The 21,520-nt window shown below is 46.3% G+C and overlaps 1 protein-coding gene across 3 annotated transcripts in view; it reads left to right on the top strand.

Moving 5' to 3' along the window:
- The window catches only part of LOC311024693 (nectin-2), a 99,042-nt gene that overhangs the window by 29,340 nt on the left and 48,182 nt on the right, over nt 1-21,520 (top strand). For all 3 annotated transcript variants that reach the window (XM_084027221.1, XM_084027220.1, XM_084027219.1), the window contains exons 2-6: nt 11,354-11,463; nt 12,320-12,569; nt 15,350-15,643; nt 15,931-16,048; nt 16,749-16,897. In XM_084027221.1, coding sequence (XP_083883347.1) covers nt 11,354-11,463; nt 12,320-12,569; nt 15,350-15,643; nt 15,931-16,048; nt 16,749-16,897 — 921 coding nt within the window. The remainder of the gene's footprint in view (nt 1-11,353; nt 11,464-12,319; nt 12,570-15,349; nt 15,644-15,930; nt 16,049-16,748; nt 16,898-21,520) is intronic.

The raw sequence follows: 21,520 nt of genomic DNA, 5'->3' as shown, positions 1-21,520 counted from the left end.
TTCCCCGCAGACTTCTTCTCCATGCTCCTACACAAACGTGCTGGCAGTAATTGAACCCAGCTGGTTGTTGTGACGGACACAGTTGTCACGTCATCATAATATTGGTACGCACCTCCTTGTTTGTTTGCTTGTGGTGCCTGACCTTCTGTCTTCCATATGGTCGGCATTGATTTGGTAACATGCTGCGTGATCCTCCTGACAGATTGACTGTGCTAATGTGCTCATATCACCGTGCTGCATTTGAATCCTTTTAATATGCAGTATAAATTGCATTGGTCCCTCACACTCTTGGCTATGAATGAGCTGCGCGTTGACGGCATTGTTGACCAGCGAGACCTAGAGGTCTGAGTGACGGCCCCCGACACTGTGGGAAGAGAAGCCCCCCCTCCAAGGTGAAGTAAAGGTGAACTTCTGCGATGAAGAAACCCAGCTGTGTTTGGGTCTGGAGGCGGGGTTGTCATGGAATTCCTTTCACTGTAACAGGCGGCTTGCTTTTAATTCAGGGGGAAAGGATCACACCCAGACCGAAATATCCTCTCCGACACCTCGGTAGACTCTCACATCCAAGTGTTGTTAGGGAGGCGAAAATAGGATGCATAATCACATTATGTTAACAAGGGATGGATGTATACAGACACACATGCAGGGATGATGAAGAGAAGGAGACACACATACACATACATGTACACATGCATGTACACATACACGTACACAGGGTTTCCCCCAGAAAACTTGCAAAGCCTGGTGGTATGGCCGCTAGAGAAGCCCACCGGTGGCCCACCGTGTTTTTGTGAAATTATTTGAAATTATGACTATTACGTGTTATTGTAAGCCATTTATTAACAATACTTAAAAGCAGAGTTTTACAAAAAGACACAATCTTGAAATAAGATTTAATAAAATTTAACAAAAAAAAAAAAAAAAATTAAACTTAAGTTAAATCCTAGTGAATCTTAAAACAAGCCATTGCTGGTCACATTTAAAAGTAAAATAAATAAAAAATTGCAAACATGGCCAAGGGGTAAAAACAGGGAACTCAGAGGCTGAAGAGGTATGCTGTGCTGTGTGACCTCTTCTACTGTTCATTTTGAGTCACAGCCAAGTAGGCCTAATGGCAAGATCAAGCAAGGCTGCATAATTTGTATGGTGGGCAATTTCATGTTTAAGCATCCAGTAAAGGCATTTAAACCCACCAATTATTTCCTCGTGCTCCATGTTAATCACTGGCTCAAAGGCTTCAGTGATTGACAAGCCTAGAACATGAAAAACGTGAAAGCTATGTGTTATTTTATAATAGATATTTCATTTTAGTCAGTGTACTGTATTTACATTATTTGTTTTCTTTTGCTTGCTGCCATCTCAATGCTAGTGCGATGGTGTAGAGACCCAATATGTGCGTTTAGCACATCTTGCCTATACGTTGTACAAGGAGCGTCAATGAAGACTGTGGTTGAGGATCCTTGCGTTGCCCGCTGGCAGTGGTTGCGACACATCCGCCCACATCGCATCGCTAGTCATCGCATCGCCTGTCCTGGCCAGAACACATTCACATTCCATTGACAGTTGTCGCTCAGAGATGGGCGAGTGGCGACGTATGTGAGCGAGGCTAAGAACGACAAAAAAAAGCCACAGCTATAAAACGAAGCATATCTAATGCTGAATTTAATAGCAAAATTTGCTAAACCAACATGAAATTAGCGAGCATAATATTGTTAATATTTTAATATAGTACATACTTACCATACTCGGTCTTATAGAGCCATCCGCTAAATTTAGGGTCCATTTTGGATTAAATCCACTAGTTCAGTGTTTACCATCCCGGCTCGCAGAAGGCTGCTCTCACGGCGTGCGAACATTCATGCTAACATCCGTGCTAACTCGCGCTGGCTCTGCCTCATCAGCGAGCCGCAGCTCGGTTGGCTCGCCAGGGATGCACTCCCCTTGGCCTGGGTGTGAACGAGCGGGCTCATCGTCTCCTCCAGAGCCCCTCCGACTAAAAAAAAAAAATTACGTTTCCAACGTGTTTTGACCCTTTCTCCGGGACATGTCGCGTAAGAGTTGTTCACGTATAAACGGGTTGAGACAGGCAGTGGTTTTGGGGGTTCAGGTGACAAAAAATACACCTGACCTCTCACCCCCTATATGTAAATGTGATTCATGTGAATGAAATTTCCCACCACTACCCTCGGGCTGGGTCGGGCCGGGCCTAAACAAGTGTTTTTTTTCTATCATTGGATTTATGCCTAGCCTTCTCCCCTAATCTGAGGAGAAGGCTAGGCATAAACATTAAATATTATTGGTTATATGTTTAGCAGAGTAAGTCTACGTAAGAAATGTGTACAAAGTTACAAAAAGTAAAAAAAAAAAAAAAGACGCTACACATTCATAACGGTTCCGCTCTGTGCAGCTAAATCAAAGAATAAAGGAGTTACGCTAAAGTGCAACATGGAACTTGGAGACATAAATTAAAAACAGGACAATTCACGTTGAGCAAGTCATCAGGAAAGTCCGAGGTACGGGATCATTTCAAGTAGGGGTGGGAATTGATAAGTTTTGTGTGTATATAGTGAAGCGTAAATCAGGCTTTTCCTATTGGCTGTAAAAGCCGATACGGGAGCCAATACGAGCGTCCGATGCATAAACGTAACTCTATACGTCACTAGCAAGATGGCGGATGAGAAGTTGATCGATATACATAAACAAACGGAGAAATGCGCCACGGAGACGAGGAGAAATCTAGTCACATCTTTACAACTTTACGCATTCATTTTGTTGTCAGAAATAAATCGCTCACATGGACAACCAGGGTACTGTTGTTTAGCCCTGTTTCTCTAGTTTCTTCATGTTTCTAACGCAAACCATTACGGAGTTATGGCGCTCTAAAGACAACATGATCTTTTGTAGCGTATACGCTACAATGGGTCTATGCCTCCACTGATTACACACGGCAGCATTTTCATCGCGTTTGGTGAAATGTAGCCAGACTTTCGATCGCTTCCTCCTCTCCATGATGCTGCCTCGTTGTTTATAGGTTGTCGGCGCGCGCAGGGTCGTAAACCGGAGTAAACCGGAAAACGTGGTGCGGAATCGTTAAGAAGAATCGATAACGTTGGAGGCGTAGGATTCTGATGGAATTGGTTAGTTGGAGCCGGTTCTGAGTAGGAACCGGTTCTCGATTCCCACCCCTAATTTCAAGTGACTAGTGAGAAGGCGATAACATACGTGTCGGCTTCGTCCAGTCATATCCTAATCGCGGCACTAACGTAGCCTATAAAATTATTTGTATATTTTTGTGACTGAGTAGTGGTGCAGCCGCACCCCCACTTCCCACTGATATGCACATACAACAGCCTCATGCATGAAAAATAATTGTCGGGTTGAAATCGGGCTCGGGCTCTTAATTACAGTTAATGTGTCGGGTCGGTCCGGGTTCGGAGAGAACGCGCTCGGGTAGGGTCGGGCTTGATTTTCTGGGCCCGAACTAAGCTCTACTTCTCATTAGGTCGGAACCCGAAAAGTCATGTTCTTCTTTGAGACCAGGTCACTCGGTGCGCGACTCACCATCTCTCTCTCCTATATAAGTGCATTGCATTTTTTTAATGACAGTATTGAAACTGACACTGTTGCTATTTTTAAGACCGGTGGTATACCGTATTACCTTATTACCGCCCAAGCCTAATGTACACATACATGTACGCAGCCGCCTTGGACGTTTGTAGAAGTACCTGGCACTTTTCTCCAGCTGTGCACTTTTGACTCAGACTGATGCTTTAATTCATGGCTATTTCTGAAGAGAGATGCTGCCAGACTCTAGGCAGGCGCGCGCACACACACACACTCCCACACACACACACACACACACTTCCAAAGTCATTCGTTGAGTGATGGCTGAAGGACTTGTTTTTGGCAAGCTTTCTGCTAGACCCGATGGAGAGGTGAAGACATCAGCATGCACAATGGGAAATAGATCAAGATGGCTTCACTGACCCTAGACCTCTCTGAAAATTGTTTCCCCAAAGCCTCAGATTTACATTTTATGCTTGCACACGGACTGCAGATCTGTCACTATGGTCACCCGGCAGTAAAACCACAAAATGACATGCAGGGCTAAAATAACATGCCTGCTACAATTTCCATGAAGAGTGATGGCACACAAGCCTAGAATGAAGAAGTCGGACAGACGAGGAACTAGCAGAGTTAAAAACGCAGTCAGGGAAGAGCAGAATGAGCCAGAGGGATGAAAAGGATTTATTTCAAAAAGAAAAGACAGGACAGGGCTATGGCATAGGGGGGGAGGGGAGGGGGGAAGAAAGAAGTGAGCGATGCTGAGAGAAGGCGAGTGCGGTGGAGGTAGAATGATGTGCAGGGCCCGAGCAGACAAAGCAGAGCCAGCGGCCGCAGGGGAGCTGGGTGTCTGTCAGCCATCCAGCCCGTAACTTATTCAGTCACTTATTCAGTGGCTTTGGAGCGATCGTGGGAGCAAGGCAGGATAGAAGCAGCAGTTATTTGTTGTCCTTTCTGTCCACAGTCAAATGCCTGTTCCACACAAGACTTTACAGACTAAACGGGGCCCAGCTCGCAGCTCACCACCCTCGGCGCTTTCTTTTTTTAAGCTTTATATTTACTTCACACAGGTGCTGCATCCCCTCACCTCGCAGACATTCCTCTCCTTCGCTCAATCGCTCTCCTTCCCCTCTCTCTCCTGGGTCAGGTACAGTGTAGATGTTGGTGTTTATCAATAATGAAGAGATGAGAGGAGGAGGAGGAGGAGGAGGAGGAGGAGAGCACACTACTCTAGTTCTTACCCAGGGATGAATTATTCACGTGTGTGTGTGTGTGTGTGTGTGTGTGTGTGTGTGTGTGTGTGTGTGTGTGTGTGTGTGTGTGTGTGTGTGTGTGTGTGTGTGTGTGTGTGTGTGTGTGTGTGTGTGTGTGTGTGTGTGTGTGTGTGTGTGTGTGTGTGTGTGTGTGTGTGTGTGTGTGTGTGTGTGTGTATTTTGCAAGTCATTCTTATTTCTTATGCATGGTTTTCCCTTAGCTTGGCAGATGCTAAATGATTGAGTGTGTTGTGTATATTGTTGGTTGTAAGGTTGATCTGTTGCGAGGTGTGATACGATTCAGTAAAACCATGTATAGTTTATGGATCACTCCTGTGTTCTTTCCCCAATTTCATTCAAGCAAACAGGATTCCTATTGCAGACCTGCTCGCTCGACCTGAAATATTGTGCTTGTGGTTTGTGCATAATTGAGAATGGAAGATACGGGATGACAAAGTGAGCGGGGTCCACTCAGAGAGATGCATGGCCTATTGTGTATGCAACGGCCTCTGCATTTAAACAACTGGGAGATGAACGTCCACAGTGAATTCCTTCCCACTCTTGTCCTCTTGCTCTTGAACTCATGTAGACTCTATAGACTGCCGTCTCACGGCTAGATGACGGTCACGGTCCAGATTTGGAGGCAGGAGGTTGAAAGCATGAAACTATCTTTTTAAGGGTTTTTAAACATCGCTGCTGGGTCTTTTTGCATTAAGATGATGCACTTAATTGAATTGGCAAATGCTTATTTTTGCAAATGATATTCACTTGAGTCCTGCAGCATGTTTGTTATAAACAAGCAGCTAAATAGGAATATGAATCAGGATGCACACACACACACACACACACACACACACACACACACACACACACACACACACGCCAAGCACTCTCACCTCCCTGTGCAGATTTCTCCTCCAGCTGTTCATTTCTCCTTGGCACTTTGAAGCCTGTTCGTTTCTCCCCGTGTCCCTCCCTCCAAACCCCTATTTCTCCTTCGCTCCCCTTCTGTTACATTTCATGCATTTCTGCCTCCCTTCCTCATTTCTCCCCGTGTGTCTGATGCCCCCTCTCTACACACACTGTGTTCAGAGTCTGTTATCAAATATTTCATCATGTCACTGTGAACAAAGTGAAATGTAGCACTCCCTTCTTCTTGGCACCTTTTTTTACGCTTCTACTCCTGTTGCATCATAGGGTTGGTTTTTGTACCTGCTGTCTGCATGCAACTTAACTGTAACACCAAACCCCTTTCTACAAGAGTTTCTTTGTTACATTGTCCCAGCTGATTGAACATCTATGGTGATTCGTGATCTTCTTAAAGTGTTCTTCTTTATCACACCAAGGAGCTTTTGTCTATCCCACTGACTAGTACATGTTACAGATTGATGGGATTGTAGTTGGATGTCATTGGTGAAGTCCATAATGAGCAGTGGCTACTTCTAAATGTAGCTTTCTCATGTTATATCGATTGGGCCCCCAGTGGAAAGGTCAGGGAGAAGCCGAGACACATCTCAAGTCTTCATTTCCTAGTTTTATTCTTGGCTTGTCAAACTGCCTTGCCTGTCAAAGCTAAGCTGCATTCTCACTCTGCTCCCTGCATACCAAAGCACGCGTGCGTGCGTGCGTTCGTGCGTGCGTGCGTGTGTGTGCACAACAGTGTCAGGCTTGCAGAGTTCAACAGAGATAAACAGTCGGCACCCAAATCACGGGTGTCGTAGTCGTGAAAATGGCAATCTTACAGATCCAGAGGAGCAAAGACAACGGTATCGAAGATTTTGTGAAGAGGAACAGTTGTCACAAGTTGTTGCCGTTTGTCAGGGATAGACTTTTCCAACATCACACTGTGTAAACCAGCACAAGCCAGTTTATTACGGGAGTAAATTCCTGACTGGAGCTTTAATTGTAGAGTGTTAATATCCATATTAGTTGAACAACATGGTCATTTCCCTGCTGCACTGTTGAATAATCTGCACAGGAGGTGACAGAATGGAAGTAAACGCTCTTAAAGCTAAGAGTCAGCCCTTTAATGTCGTGATTGCTTCATTTCAAGTACATTTGCTGGAGCACGAAGCCAAAACCACACTGTCACTGTCCCAATTCTTCTGTATTCTGTACAAAACTCCAGTAATAATCACAGAATTGAATCAACGTCTCTGTGTCAAGGTCTCCAAAAAATAAATTTGAATTTGGCAGAGCTTTCATTTAGAAACCACTTGACTGGGACAAAAACACGCACAATAAAACCCACAACACTGAACACTTGAAAAAGGAATGCAATATGATGCCTTTTTTAAATATATTTTTTCAAATTCCAGGTGTTTCTGAACATCCCTCTACCATTTTTTATGGTTATATATTCATTGAACATTTGGTTAGCTGTGTACACAAAGAGAATTAGATCTAGAATACAAGTGGATGATAGATTGATGTACTTTATTAATCCAAAACTGGGAAATGATTTTGTAACAGCAGTCAGCTATCCAAAACAACAGTAAATGTACATTGAATTTATATAATATGACACTAGATGTACACATTACATTATGTACATTATATATTACAATATACTATAAATATACCAGACTACAACAGCTACAGTATACAATATGATAACATGGCATAAAAACACAATACAAAAAGGTTAAAGGAAAGGCAGAAAAAAAAAGGTGTCAGCTGCGCGTTCTGTTGGATGAAGGTGTTCTACAGGGTTCTTGCTCAGGGCAGGAAGACTTCCTGGATCCCTCCTTTATGACTGAATCAGTCGGTCAGGCCGAGCTCTGTTGTCGTTCAGGGTCCTCCTCTCCACCACAACTTCAAATGTGTCTTTGCACCCAATCACGAAGCCGGCTTTCTTACAGACTTTATTAAGTCTGTTGGTATCACCGGCTCCGATGCCCCCCCCCCCCAGCAGACTACAGTCATCACAACATCACAAAGGCCACCCTCGTCTTCAGACTCGGCATCAGACAAGTCATCGAATTTGAAAGGTGGGAAGGGAATCATTCTAATTCCCCTGAGAAGAAGATTATGTTTGAGGAAGAAAAGTCAGAGAGAGAGAGAGAGAGACTGATTCCATCAGGATGGCTCCATACTGCCTGTATCAAAGCTATTCTTCAGTAGAGAGAGGGTGGGCACAACAATAACAACCAGATAATAATGGAAATGATGAAATTCACAAACCTGGAAGAATAATGAAAGCCCACAAAGATTATTGAGACAACAATACACTAGAAGGCTAAAGGAAAACACCCACATTTTCTCTTGAGCTCTCTCAGACACACACACACACACACTGCGCTGGGCGGCAATCTTCAAGAACAAGGAGAATGGGGAAAGCTTTCTTCGAGCCCACCTGCCAGTGCATAGCCACTAGTGTGATGAAACGGCGAGTCAGTGAGCTCTGAAGGCCGTTAGATATTTTCGGTGATGGCCTGCCCTCCCTGTCCCCCTGACGTCGTGCTTTTCTCCACTATAGCGGGATCAGGCAGAGGACATGAATGCTGTTAGCCAGCCAGCAGCCAGGCAGGCGGACACAGGCCGATAAGCGTATATGTTCGTGTTGTAAGCCACGGCTGGCTCAAATGGGCTGCAGAGAAAATTAGGATTTTGATTTTTTTTTTTTTTTTTTTACTCATTCTCTCGCTTTCTCTGGCTCACTCTCTTTCTCTTTTCACAGCCACAGTGTTTCTCACAAGGTCAGGTGTGGAGTTGATCCTGCCTCTCCACGCTCTGCTCTCTCCTCATCTGCCTCACCTCACTCTGTTTCCCTCCTCCACCTGTGCCAACCTTCCACCTCTCCGGGTTTACTTCCAGTCTTGCTCTCTATTTCACCTACTTCCTGCTCCTGCTCCTCTTTTGTCATTCTTCTAAATGGCTCTTTTGTCCCTCAGCTGTCTCCTATTTACCTTGTTTATACCTCGCACCGTCTCCCCTTTGTGATCCCCCTCCTCTTCCGTCTGTGCTTTCTCTTTGCACTCCCTCTTTCATTCTCCATGCTCTCTTACACACTTTTACCCCCCCCCCCCCCCCCACTCTCATCTTACATCATCTTGGCATTCCCAGCCTGTCTCTGGTCTCCTCCTTTCATCCTTCCATCGTCCTTGTGCACTTCCTCTCCGCCTTCCTTCCTGATTAATTTTCCTCTTCACAGATGAATGTTGGGAAATATGGAAATGTCAGTATGACACATGTGGTGTGTGTGTGCATGCGTGCGTGCTTGGATGGTGACATCTGACTACTGGAGGATGCTGAAGAGAGCAGGTTTGCTTGTGTTGTTGTTCATGTGCGTTTTGGTTGGCGTTCTCTGAACGTCACCTGCAGGCAGCAGAGCTACTGTAAGTAGAGCAGCGGTGACACAAGGCTTCTGTCATCGCTCTCCTCCCCTCCAACCCTCTCTTTCTCTCCCTCCATTCTTCTCTCCTCTGCTGCTCCCCCCTTCTTCTCAGTCTTACCCTTGAACGGCCTTTTATTCTCTAATTCCCTTAGTTCCTGTCTCACTCCGCCTCCCGTCTCTCTCGCTTTAATATGATCAATGCTCTGTAAATATTTATATTGACAATTACTATTTCAAACGCCTCCAAAAGTCCTCTTGTGTTGCTATACACGCACGCGCGTGGACACGTTGACTTCTCTGTTTTCTGTGTCTGCGTTTCTAATGACACAGAGTCTCTGGGATTTGGGGACTGTCATGGAGGATGGAGACGCAACTCTCTGTATGTCTTGTGTGTAATATTCATTTCCCTGGGGCTGTATAGTCTCATAAGGCTGGCGAGGCTCTCATCTGAGCTCTGGCAGCAGCCTGACCTGTGTTGGCTCTCCTCTTATTGCTTCAGAATGACGGACAACAGGCTCTTGGCTCTGCCCCCCCCCAAACACACACACACACACACACACACACACACACATTATGTGTGGACACAACAGCTCTGCACGTGTTGCTGTGAATTTGTGAAACCTGGTGGGAGTCGGGGTAACTTATCTTCAGTGCCACATCGTGCAATTACCTCTGACACTTGTCCATACGCTGAATCAAGACTAGCAATCCCGGGTTTCTACTCTTCATCTCCTTTGCTTGTGCGCTGCTACATCCTTTGGTACTCCTACTAGAGTACAGCTCCCATTCCCAAAGCTCATCTGTAGTTAGTCCGACTCGTTCGGAGGTGATAGTGGAGGTGATGGCTTCGTCTTCACAAAATGCTCTTGACATTTCAAAGATCACAGGCCAGGAGATCAACATTAAAGCTGTCATGCACATCATGTTGTCTCGCTTCTGCACAGATATGCTCGTGTGTGTGTGTGTGTTAAAGAGAGTTAAAAAGGCCCAATATGTCTCTCCACTGCTCCCACAGCTCGGTGGTTGTCCAGAGGTTCCTCTGTGGGCTTCAAGGTGATTGTTTTGTGGTTGTAAATTGGGCTGGTCCTGGGAGAGCTGGTGTTATTCTAGGAAACGCTCCTCTTCCTCTGTATTGATATCTCACATCTCCTCAGAGTCGAGAAGGTGAGGTGTTTATTGCTCCTCAAACGAAAGACAGCACTGGCCTTTCCTGTTATCTACGTGTGTGTGTGTGTGTGTGTGTGTGTGTGTGTGTGTGTGTGTGTGTGTGTGTGTGTGTGTGTGTGTGTGTGTGTGTGTGTGTGTGTGTGTGTGTGTGTGTGTGTGTGTGTGTGTGTGTGTGTGTGTGTGTGTGTGTGTGTGTGTGTGTGTGTGTGTGTGTGTGTGTGTGTGTGTGTGTCATTAGCCCTGCGGATCATATTAGTTTCACAACAGCTTTGGCTCGGCACAAACTGGTGGAACTAGTTCCGCAAGTATGTTTGTCTTTAGGGGAAATTGTTTACTTGGTGCTGTTGCGTGTGTGTGTAGCTTACTGCTAGACACATTGTTAGTACAAGCGCACACACACACAGTCGTGGCTGCAGACATTTGAAGTTGTGTATCTTCAGGTAATCCACTCTTACTTAAAACAGGTGCCATCTTGCTGACATACACTAATGCGCGCTTACTCATACAAGTAATTACATTTTCACAGAGACCTGGATTACACACACACACACACACACACACACATATGGACAGATTGTCGTTTTAAAGCTCCCTCGCCTTTTCTGTTTCACACACACCCACTGACACAACACACTAAGAAAAGCATATTTATTTTGACTCTTTGCTGTAACACAGGAATGTGTCGGCACAGCAAATGGCAGGCTACAGAAAAGCAGAAACCATACACATGATTTATGACCTCTGTGCAACAGAGAACTGGCTTTCCTCTTCTCTTTTTTCCTCGGCACATATCTCCTTTTTTATTCAGCCAATACACACACACACACACACACAGATACCAGAGGTTGGCCTACTTGCCTGGGTTCACTAATGCTGTCCTTTGTTGCAGCAGACACTTCCACACTGTCCTTATTTATCATCAGGAGGCTTTGTACCAACACAATTGCTCAGCTTCCCTTTCTGTCTCCTCTACTAGTTTGGGAAGAAAGGAAACCACATTAATGTTTCCCTCTCTCTCTCTCCCTCCATCCAGGAGCGTCAGGTCAGCGGGTAAAGGTGGAGCCAGAGGTGTTGTCGTATCCCGGCCAGACAGTCAACCTGCGCTGCGCCTTCACTGATGCCACTGGGATTCAGCTCACGATGGTCAGATACGCACCGTCGTCATACAATTTCTTTTTTTCAGTTAGGATTTGATTACTTCTTAATACGGCTGCACGCCTAACAGCTCTAAACCCGGTTTGTGGAATGAAATTCTCTAATATCTGTTTCATCCCAAAATGGCAGCTTATTGTGCTGACTTGACACTACAATTTGTGGCAGTTGCTTGGGACCGCAGTTTGCCTTCACAATGAAAGCGAACACATTGGCTATTAAGCAAATACACAATGTAATATTTGACTAAACAGATGCCTATTTTCCGCTAAAATAAAATATTTGTCAATTATGTATCAACCTGATTCAGCAGGTGTGTGAAACTTAGCCCCACAGATGGATAAGAGCAATTCCTTGCAATGATAATAAACATAAAATGATTAAACGGGTCCAGGTGCTCTGTTTACCTAGCCTATTAAACCTTAATCTAGCAAGTCATAGTCCTAGAAATAATCTTATGGCTGGTTTGTATCACATTTGGGCTTAATGTTGTATTACTCCAAACAAACAATACTCACTTTCATTTTGCTTTGGGGAATTGAATATGGTAATGGGGTACTTCTTAGTTGCATCTCAATGAAGTGGGAAGTGCGCTACTCTGTTGGGTTGCTCAATGAGCAGCTGAGAGAGCAAGCGCTGCTCCTGGAAAAAGTCACATCCATATTCATACCTGCTCCACATATTTGATTGTGCTGCTGCTGTGTAACCCTGTGGAGTTTACAGAAAAATGGATGATGTCTTAAAATGCTCTCCAGTTATCATTGCCATGATAAATGAGGCCTGTTTTTATTTTGATTCCCCGGCCACTGTGTGCATCTCAACAACTGCTCTGCCCTTTCCTCTGCAGGTCACATGGATATACGAGCCCAAGGATGGAGAAAGGATCAACATCGCTGTGTTTCACCCCAACTTTGAGCCCAACTACCCTGACTCACCCGTGAAGGGCCGAGTCCGCTTCACGCCCAGTCCCCCCAACCTGGCCAGTCCCTCCATCGAGATAAGCGAAGTTGGGATGACCGACGAGGGAAAGTACATCTGCGAGTATGCCACCTACCCCAGTGGCAACGAGCAAGGCATCACTTACCTGGTCATGCTGGGTAGGTCACTAACATAATCCACTAACTATATATTTTGTTTCCCTTTTTATGCATATACACTATTTTACCAAAAGTATTCACTGACCCATCCAAATAATTGAAATCAGGTGTTCAATTACTTCCATGGCCACAGGTGTATAAAAGCAGCACCTCGGCATGCAGACTGTTTCTACAAACGTGTGAAAGAATGGGTCGCTCTCAGGAGCTCAGTGAAGTCCAGCGTGGTACTGTGATAGGATGCCACCTGTGCAACAAGTCCAGTCGTGAAATGTCCTCACTCGAATGACAGCAACTCAGCCAAGAAGTGGTAGACCACGTAAAACGATGGAGCGGGTTCAGCGGATGCTAAGGCACAGAGGTCACCAACTTTCTGCAGTCAATCACTACAGACCTCCAAACTTCATGTGGCCTTCAGATTAGCTCAAGAACAGTGTAGAGAGCTTCATGGAATGGGTTTCCATGGCGATCAGCTGCATCCAAGCCATACATCAGCAAGTGCAATGCAAAGCGTTGGATGCAGTGGTGTAAAGCACGCCGCCACTGGACTCTAGAGCAATGGAGATGCATTCTCTGGAGTGAAGAATCACGCTTCTCCATCTGGCAATCTGATGGAGGAGTCTGGGTTTGGCGGTTGCCAGGACAACGGTACTTGTCTGACTGCATTGTGCTACGTGTAAAGTTTGGTGGAGGGGGATTATGGTGTGGGTTGTTTTTCAGGAGCTGGGCTTGGCCCCTTAGTTCCAGTGAAAGGAACTCTGAATGCTTCAGCATACCAAGAGATCTTGGACAATTCCATGCTCCCAACTTTGTGGAACAGTTTGGGGATGACCCCTTCCTGTTCCAACATGACTGTGCACCAGTGCACAAAGCAAGGTCCATAAAGACATGGATGAGAGAGTTTGGTGTGGATGAACTTGACTGGCCTACACAGAGTCCTGACCTCAACCAAATAGAACACCTTTGGGATGAATTAGAGTGGAGACTGAGAGCCAGGCCTTCCCTCCAACATCAGTGTGACCTCACAAATACGCTTCTGGAAGAATGGTCAAAAAGTCCCATAAACACACTCCTAAACCTTGTGGAAAGCCTTCCAGAAGAGTTGAAGCTGTTATAGCTGCAAAGGGTGGACCGACGTCATATTAAACCCTATGGATTAAGAATGGGATGTCACTTAAGTTCATATGCAAGTCAAGGCAGGTGAGCCAATACGTTTGGTAATATAGTGTATCTCCTTCCCCCAAAGGTATCATGCGGATTAAAAGCATGTCCATTTAGTAGGGGTGTGACGATACACTCCGCTCACGAGACGAGACGAGACACGATATTGGGTTCACGAGAACGAGACAAGACGAGATTTTAAGAAAACTACAATGACAAAATATATGACTGGACCAACAGACTTTAATTTAATAGAGTTGCACATGCATTTTGAAATATTTTATTATAACTCTTTACATGCATGATGTAAGCATGATCTTTTAATAAACTTCTTCTTTCACAAATTTAAACTAAAATTTATAAAAGTTAAAATAAAATAAATAAAATATATTTATTTTTCCCAAGTGTAAATATGTGCAAAACCAAATCAAAGTTCTACTTTGTCAATACAGAGTGCAAATAGTGCAAACGGAGCCTGACCAAGTATGTCATGAACAACATGCTGCAACTACTGCATCTTCAGCATCTCTGACATCGCAGCTGTCAAGTGTATCAATGCTTCGGGAGTTTTGTCTTATCTCTGGGCTGGTGATGCTGCTATGGCAGCTTGCTGCTCAAGGTAACGAGCCAGCATATCCAACGTGCCCGTGATTAACTTGTGTGATGGCAATTGTAGCCGTTTCTGCTTGGACATTTTCACCGCGGTAGCCGCTGAACTACGATGAAAAAAAGCAGTCACACGTCTCACCCGCCCGAGTAAACGCACGGCCACGTCCATATTACGTGCATTGTCGGTAACAGTAAGCGATGCCGTGGTTGGGTTTTTTAAGCTCCCAGTCAGTAACAGCTGTCTGTAAAACCTCAGCTATGTATAGCTCACAAATCTCGCGAGACAGATTTTTAACGCGACGAGAAATATCGTCGACTTTAATCTCGCGAGATCTCGTGGTACGAGATCTCGTCACACCCCTACCATTTAGGCATTATTGCTCTTGTAAGTGGTAGTTGCCAGATCAATTGTGTTCTTGTTAATGCAATGGAACCATCGGTCTAACCTTTGCCTGGCACCAGTGGCTCTGCTCCACTCTCCTCTCTCTCCAAAGCATCATGCCTCCCTTAAGACTCTATATTGATCTCGCTGCTTGTCATGCCTGCTGTCAGCTCCTGTCCTGCCTGCTCTCCACTGACCCCACACTCATATCACAGAGGGAAACTAAGGAGGGAGGTAGAGTGAAGGGGGACACGTGTGTGTGTGTGTGTGCGCGTGTGTGTGCGCAGTGGACCACTCATGGGAATTGTTTATCAATGGCGTGTGATCGGGATAGAGTGGGAATAAATGAAAGGAGACTGAAAGAAGTTTTGGGTTTAGGCTGTTTGCACTGGTGCTTGGGAGGATTTATTAGACTCGGGAGAGAAAATGGAAGGAGGTGGGGGGCAGTGGATGTTTGAGGTTTTGGATTTGCTTTTTTTGCCAGGCTGGTGACTCAAATTGTTTATCAATAATGGCACACATTATCTTTTCCCTCAGCTTGTCTTATTTCCATTTTTATCTATTTCTGCATCCTTTAATCTTCTCTCTCCCTCTCTCCACACTTGCATCAATCCATCCATCCGTCCATCAGCTAAGCCTCAGAACTCGGCCTCTGTGGTGACCGTGGCAGCAGGCACTAAGTCGATCGTCGTTGCACGCTGCGAGTCCATGGACGGCCGCCCCGCCGCCAAGATCTCCTGGGTGACCACGGCCAATGGTAATGCGACAACGGTGGCTAAGCCTGGTGCCGACAACACGGTGACCGTGAGCAGCGAGTACCGCATGGTCCCCACGGCAGCAGACAACGGGAAAGACCTCAGCTGCGTAGTGGCGCACAGGACCCAGGTCAAACCGGAGAGCTTCCCGCTGAAGCTGGCAGTTCAGTGTAAGACACACATACACACACACACACACACACACACACACACACACACACGCACGCGTGAGCACGTGTAGACAAACAGGGCTAAGGGGGGCCGACAGGTGTGAAATGGCCCGCGCCTGCTACATAGCAGGTCCCCCTGTCCTCTCTACCCCACTGCATGACAAACACAGACACACACACACACACACACACACAGAGCTCTTACTATTCCAAAAATATCTTTGCTATTCACACACTGATTAATTGTGCTCATTTCTATATTTTCTATATTATCTGTCCGTCCCCAGACCCCCCTCAGGTGACGATAGTGGGTTATGACAATAATTGGTACGTGGGTCGTACCAATGTGGTGCTCACCTGCCAAGCTACCGGAAACCCCGCCCCCTTGACCACCCAGTGGAAGACGTGAGTATCTGCACAGCCACTATCACTTCTACATCGTCGTCTCTTGCACCATCTCTCTCTCTCTCTCTCTCTCTCTCTCTCTCTCTCTCTCTCTCTCTCTCTCTCTCTCTCTCTCTCTCTCTCTCCCAGTGTATCTTGCTTTCTCTTATCTCTTTACCTCTCATTCTTCCTTATCCTTCAATCCCAGGTTCACAGAGCTGTAATCAGCACTTTATTATCACCACTACAGCCCTGTGCCCTGATTATGGAGATAGCTGTATAATTTTTCATAATGGACTCTGCGATTTGAGATTTAACCCTTGCATAATGAGAAGCACAATACGACTCTGTCCCTTTTTCATATTCTCAGCTATTAATGTAACTGACTAAATAAAAAAATAATAAAAAAGAGTGTCTGGTAGTTAAAAATGGGAGAGATGAGACTGTGGGACCTGTCCTCCCTCATATTTTCCTCCACTATGTGATAATGGATTGCCTTTTGAGGTGGGGAGGGGGAACTGATTAGTTTTGCACTGCCATTTCTAGATTAGTAGAATTTGATGATATAGCACAATACAGCACATTTCTGTAAATGTACATCTGTCTGGATGCTCTCATTGTGCCCAAAGTCAAACAAACCCACAATCCCGCTCTGACCTCGTTTCCTCTCGGCCTTTTCCCTTTTCTCCTTCCTCATGCCGGCGTGCTCGTGTTCTTGCAGGATGTCGGGAGAGAAACCAGACACGGTGCAGATCACAGACAACGTGCTGAAGGTGCTGAAGGTGGACGAAGCAGTCAACACCACTTTTGTCTGCGAGGTCAAGAACCGCATCGGGACCGGCAGGGACCAGGTCACGGTCATGGTCAGAGGTGAGTTGAAGGACACAAATGAGCACACCCTCCAACACACGTACACGGTGCATAAACGGCCCTCAAGATGTAGGTCAGATACCATTTTACCTGCTTAAACAAGTACATGTGTGTTTCTCACAAGAAACATGGAATACAAGGGATCTCTGCGATTAGATGAATTGGCAGTAGAATGACTCCTGTCATCACAAAGCCACTCGTTTGCTGCCCTGAATGTTATTTGCACATGTTGCAAATGTCCTTACACACAGATGAATTGGACACAGCAAAACAGTCTGCATTGAACAAAGCAGTGAATGTTTTCAGAAATGAAATGAAAAACACATTTGTGGCTCACTCAGGCCTCGTTCGCCATGTAATCCTTCCCCTGGCTTGAAATGAAATATGAAAACATTTCTATCATCTCAACTGATCGACTGGAACCAGGTGCACATTCATCACACATGCTACACATTTCCTGGTGTGCTATGCTCTATAATGTTTTCCCCAGACACACACACACACACACACACACACACACACACACACACACACACACACACACACACACCTTGTTTTGCCTCATGTGTCACATTAACACACACAATCTCTGTGCTGAGGATTGTCTTGGGTGTGTAGTGTAGGGCTAGAGGGTCGTGTGTGTGTATTTCCATGTCCTCTATCAACTTCTCATAGTTATTTCTTTGTGTCTTATTAAGAATGCATGTCACTTGTCTGTCTCTTTGCATGCACGCACTAAAACTGGATTATCAAAGTGCTGGCGTCTCGGCGGCACCCAGGGTGTGTCGATCTGCTTTGTACATCACATGGCATTTACAAAAGCAGGTTTTCTATTTCCAAAAGGTTGTTAGTAGTAGTTCAAACTGTGAGCGGTGCACATAGATGAGATGATATTTTCACTTTTCTTCAGTTTTTTGGAAAATGAGAGAGAGCAGTCCGCCCCTAAAGTCATGATCACACAAGCCGCTGAGCAGCTTCTCAGCAGCACGCTTGGCCATCACATATGACAGGAGAGACTAAAGCAGAGCAAATGAGCTTGTTCATTAGAGTCGGGGCCTTGAAGATGAGGCTGGAAGTGATGCAAATGACTGGCAGTGACACTGTTGAATTGTGGACTGTCCCAGCTGAACCCAAGGCAACAGTGTTGGACTAGACTTGTCTACAGTATGTGTGCGTTTGCTGACTGATGTGTTGCATGTGAATTTGGGTCCGTGCATCTGTCTGTGCTATGTAGCTCGTCTCTGGGTCAAACCATCCACAATGATATCACTTGTGATGAGAAACAATCCATACCTCCACCCCCTCTGTTCCTCAGTATGTTTAGCTGCACCTCTCAGCATGGTTCACTTTTGCATTTCATCTCATACAAAATACATCCCGTCTCCTTCTGCCTGCACTCAACCAGGCGTCTTTTTCTGCTGACGCGGCGGGAAATGTTGCCCGTAATGGGGAGTAAGTGTTTTTCCAGTGGCTTCAGTTTAAGAGCAACCCACCTACTTCGTGCCCTCATCCCCCTCCCCCATCTTCCTTTGAGTCCCTTGGCTCCTTATGGTGCCACGGCATGCATCACCACTCCTCTGGGGCCATTCTGTACTGCTGCACTCGCGTAACTGGCTTCTGTAGCACAAAGGATGTCACCATCTCCTGCTGTGTATTACAAGCAGCGAACAAGGAAGATGCAACGATTGAGGGAGCAGAGGGGGGAAGAAGGAGGCTGCTGCTTTTAGACTAAAAAAGCCAGAGAACCTGCACCGGGATAAATCGGAGCCAGCATGCTGTTGTCACACAGAGAGCGAGGCATGAGGAGGGATGGAGGGAAAGAGCAGATGCTGACGCCATTTCAAACTCCCATGGGAATCTGCCACTGCATCCTATCACCACTGCTGTTGGCCTCCACTTTCTCTCAGCATAGCGTGTCTCTGTTTCCAAGCCCCTCAGAGCGGATCAGTCACCCTTTGCTGCTTCAGCTCCTGGCTCCTTCTCCACTCATTCCTCCATCCGCTCCCTCCTCACTCTTTCATCCTACGTTTTCCACTACCGTTCTTCATCCCACTTCTTCTCTCCTTCTTTCTTTCTGCTTTCTTGTGTTTCTTTCACTGTTGAACTTCCCACTGTTTTCTTGTCCTGTCATCACCCACCTCCATCTCCTCTCGCTCTCTCAAAGCTGACCACCTCCTCCCTCCTTCCCACTCCTCTCTTACTCACTGGCAGAGGAGGAGGACGAGGAGATGTGGGCTATATTTGCCGGCGGTTAAGAGGTGACTGTGGCAAGTGGCGGGTGTAGAAGGCGGAGAGATGGCAAGAAGTGTTCAAAAAGAAAGAGATTGAGGTTGTGTTGGTTGGAGTGACATGAAAGAGTGGGTGAGGGCCGAAGCGGAGTGAGAGAAAGATGAAACAGAGTGAGAGAAAGATGTGGTAGGACTCCAGATGGGATAGCGATGCAGGGCCTGTGGACGCTAATGTGAGCGCGTGTAGACAAACAGGGCTAAGGGGGGCCGACAGGCGTGAAATGACCAGCACCTGCTACATAGCAGGTCCCCCTCTCCTCTCTACCCCACAGCTGCATGACACACACACACACACAAACACACGTGTCTGTGTGGGTGTTTGCCTGTGTCCTCTGCCCTCAGTCTTGTCCTGTGCCCCCGGAGGCAGAGAGGGATGATGTCCTCTCTTCTCCTTGCCTCTCCGCCTCTCTCTTCGATCCAGCTGCTTACTCACACAGGCCAATGTATCCTGCTGCCGCTCTCGTAGCATCGCTCCTCCTCACAGTGAGCATATGCTCCCTTGTCATACCCCTTATCTCTCTCAGGTTGTCTTTCAGCCTCCGCAAGTCTGCTGCTGATCTCCCTGCTTAGAGAAGAAACTCCTGCCCTAAGCATTCTCTCTCTCTCTCTCCCCTGCTCATGTCTGTGCTATCTCTCTCTTTCGCTCCGTCTCTCAAGCCTAACTGAAATAGCAGTAGCTTCCTTAATCACAGCTTAATAGTCCCCATATCTCCCTCATGCCTCCGTTCTAGGGGTTGTGTGTGTGGCTAACCCATATTTCCCACCCCATCATTCCTTACAGAGTCTGAAGACATTTCCTTTCAATTCGGTGCATTCTATTCCATTTTTAGACTCATCTGAGAAGGCAGTTCAAGAGCAAAGGGCTTGGACATTCTCCTCCACTGTGTGTGTGTTTGTGTGTGTGTGTCTGTGTGTCTGTATCGGTCTGTGTGTCTGTATCGGTCTGTGTGTCTGTATCGGTCTGTATCTGTGTGTCTGTATCGGTCTGTATCTGTCTGTCTGTGTCTGTCGCTGGCCATGCGAAAACAGCTAGAGAACAGGTCTGATGGAGCCAAGTCTCCCTCCAGTCTGCTACTGGCCCCCTGCCCACCCCTCATTATCACACACACACACACACACACACACACACACTGCTCTGTTCAATAAGTTAGCATGCTCTGACAGGGAGTACTACTAAGCTATGCTCTAGGTGCAGCCCAGCATCAGACCGCCGATGACCGTGTGTGTGTGTGTGTGTGTGTGTGTGTGTGTGTGTGTGTGTGTGTGTGTGTGTGTGTGTGTGTGTGTGTGTGTGTGTGTGTGTGTGTGTGTGTGTGTGTGTGTGTGTGTGTGTGTGTGTGTGTGTGTGTGTGTGGCTGCAGCAGACGTTACTTCCGCTTCATCTCTCTCATTACTTGCGGTCACTTGGAGCTTTCGGTCGTGCTGAACGTGACTTCATAAGAAGCATGCTGCATTTTGTGCGTGTGTGGGGTTGGGTACTGTAGTTCTGCATGTTTGTTTTTCTCTATTCCCCCTTGTTCTCCACACAGCATGCATATTGCAGTTTTTTGGGCTGGCTCATCCAACAGCATGTGTTTAGAAGATGTCCCCTCCTCACCCACTGAAATAAAGTCCACTGAGGCTTTGTTAGGATGCGTCTCGGTCTGTAGTGGGCCTGTACTGGGAGCCTGGGGTGACTCCTTTTACATCCATCTTTTAAGTGTGGTCTCCATAAGGGTAGAATAAAACGTGAATTATCGCCCAAAAAAAGGATTCAAAATGACCAGCATTCACTTTGAGTGAGACAATTAAGAACTGACGTAAGCAAAGCATTAAACATAATTGGATGAGAGGAATTTAGGGAGGATTTGCATTTAAATTTCAGAGTAATTCTGTGCGGTCAGCCCCAAGTCTGCACAGAAACCGGGGCCACGTTGCATGCTCGCAGGGCAACGGAGCCCAAGGTGATAATGCATTTCTTGTGTTCCTGCTTCAAGTGGACACTGAGGGGCTAGAGCTCACTCTCATGTGTGTGAACAGGAATGTTTAGCATTGCTCGGGGGAGAATAGCAGGGGAGAAAGAGACTGTGTGCTCCGGGAGGCTGGTGGGAGAAATTGAACAATGAGAGACAGAGAGAGAGAGCATGTGACAGAAATACAAACGCTAAGTGTAGAGATGGCAGGCAAAATAGATTTAGAGGACACGGAAAGAGTGTGTGCAGGAGACGGCTGGTGAAATGGAGGCAGAGATGGAGGAAAGTGCTGGTGGAGGACAGCAGGACACGGGTGGAGACAGCAGCAGGACAAGAATCAGTATACAGGAGTTATTCTGTCAACTCTCTGTACACTTAACAAG

Source organism: Eutrigla gurnardus (genome assembly GCF_963514095.1).
Source record: "Eutrigla gurnardus genome assembly, chromosome: 14".
Classification (NCBI taxonomy): domain Eukaryota; kingdom Metazoa; phylum Chordata; class Actinopteri; order Perciformes; family Triglidae; genus Eutrigla; species Eutrigla gurnardus.
Note: the sequence above shows the minus strand (reverse complement) of the source record. Positions and strands in the feature narration are given on the sequence as shown.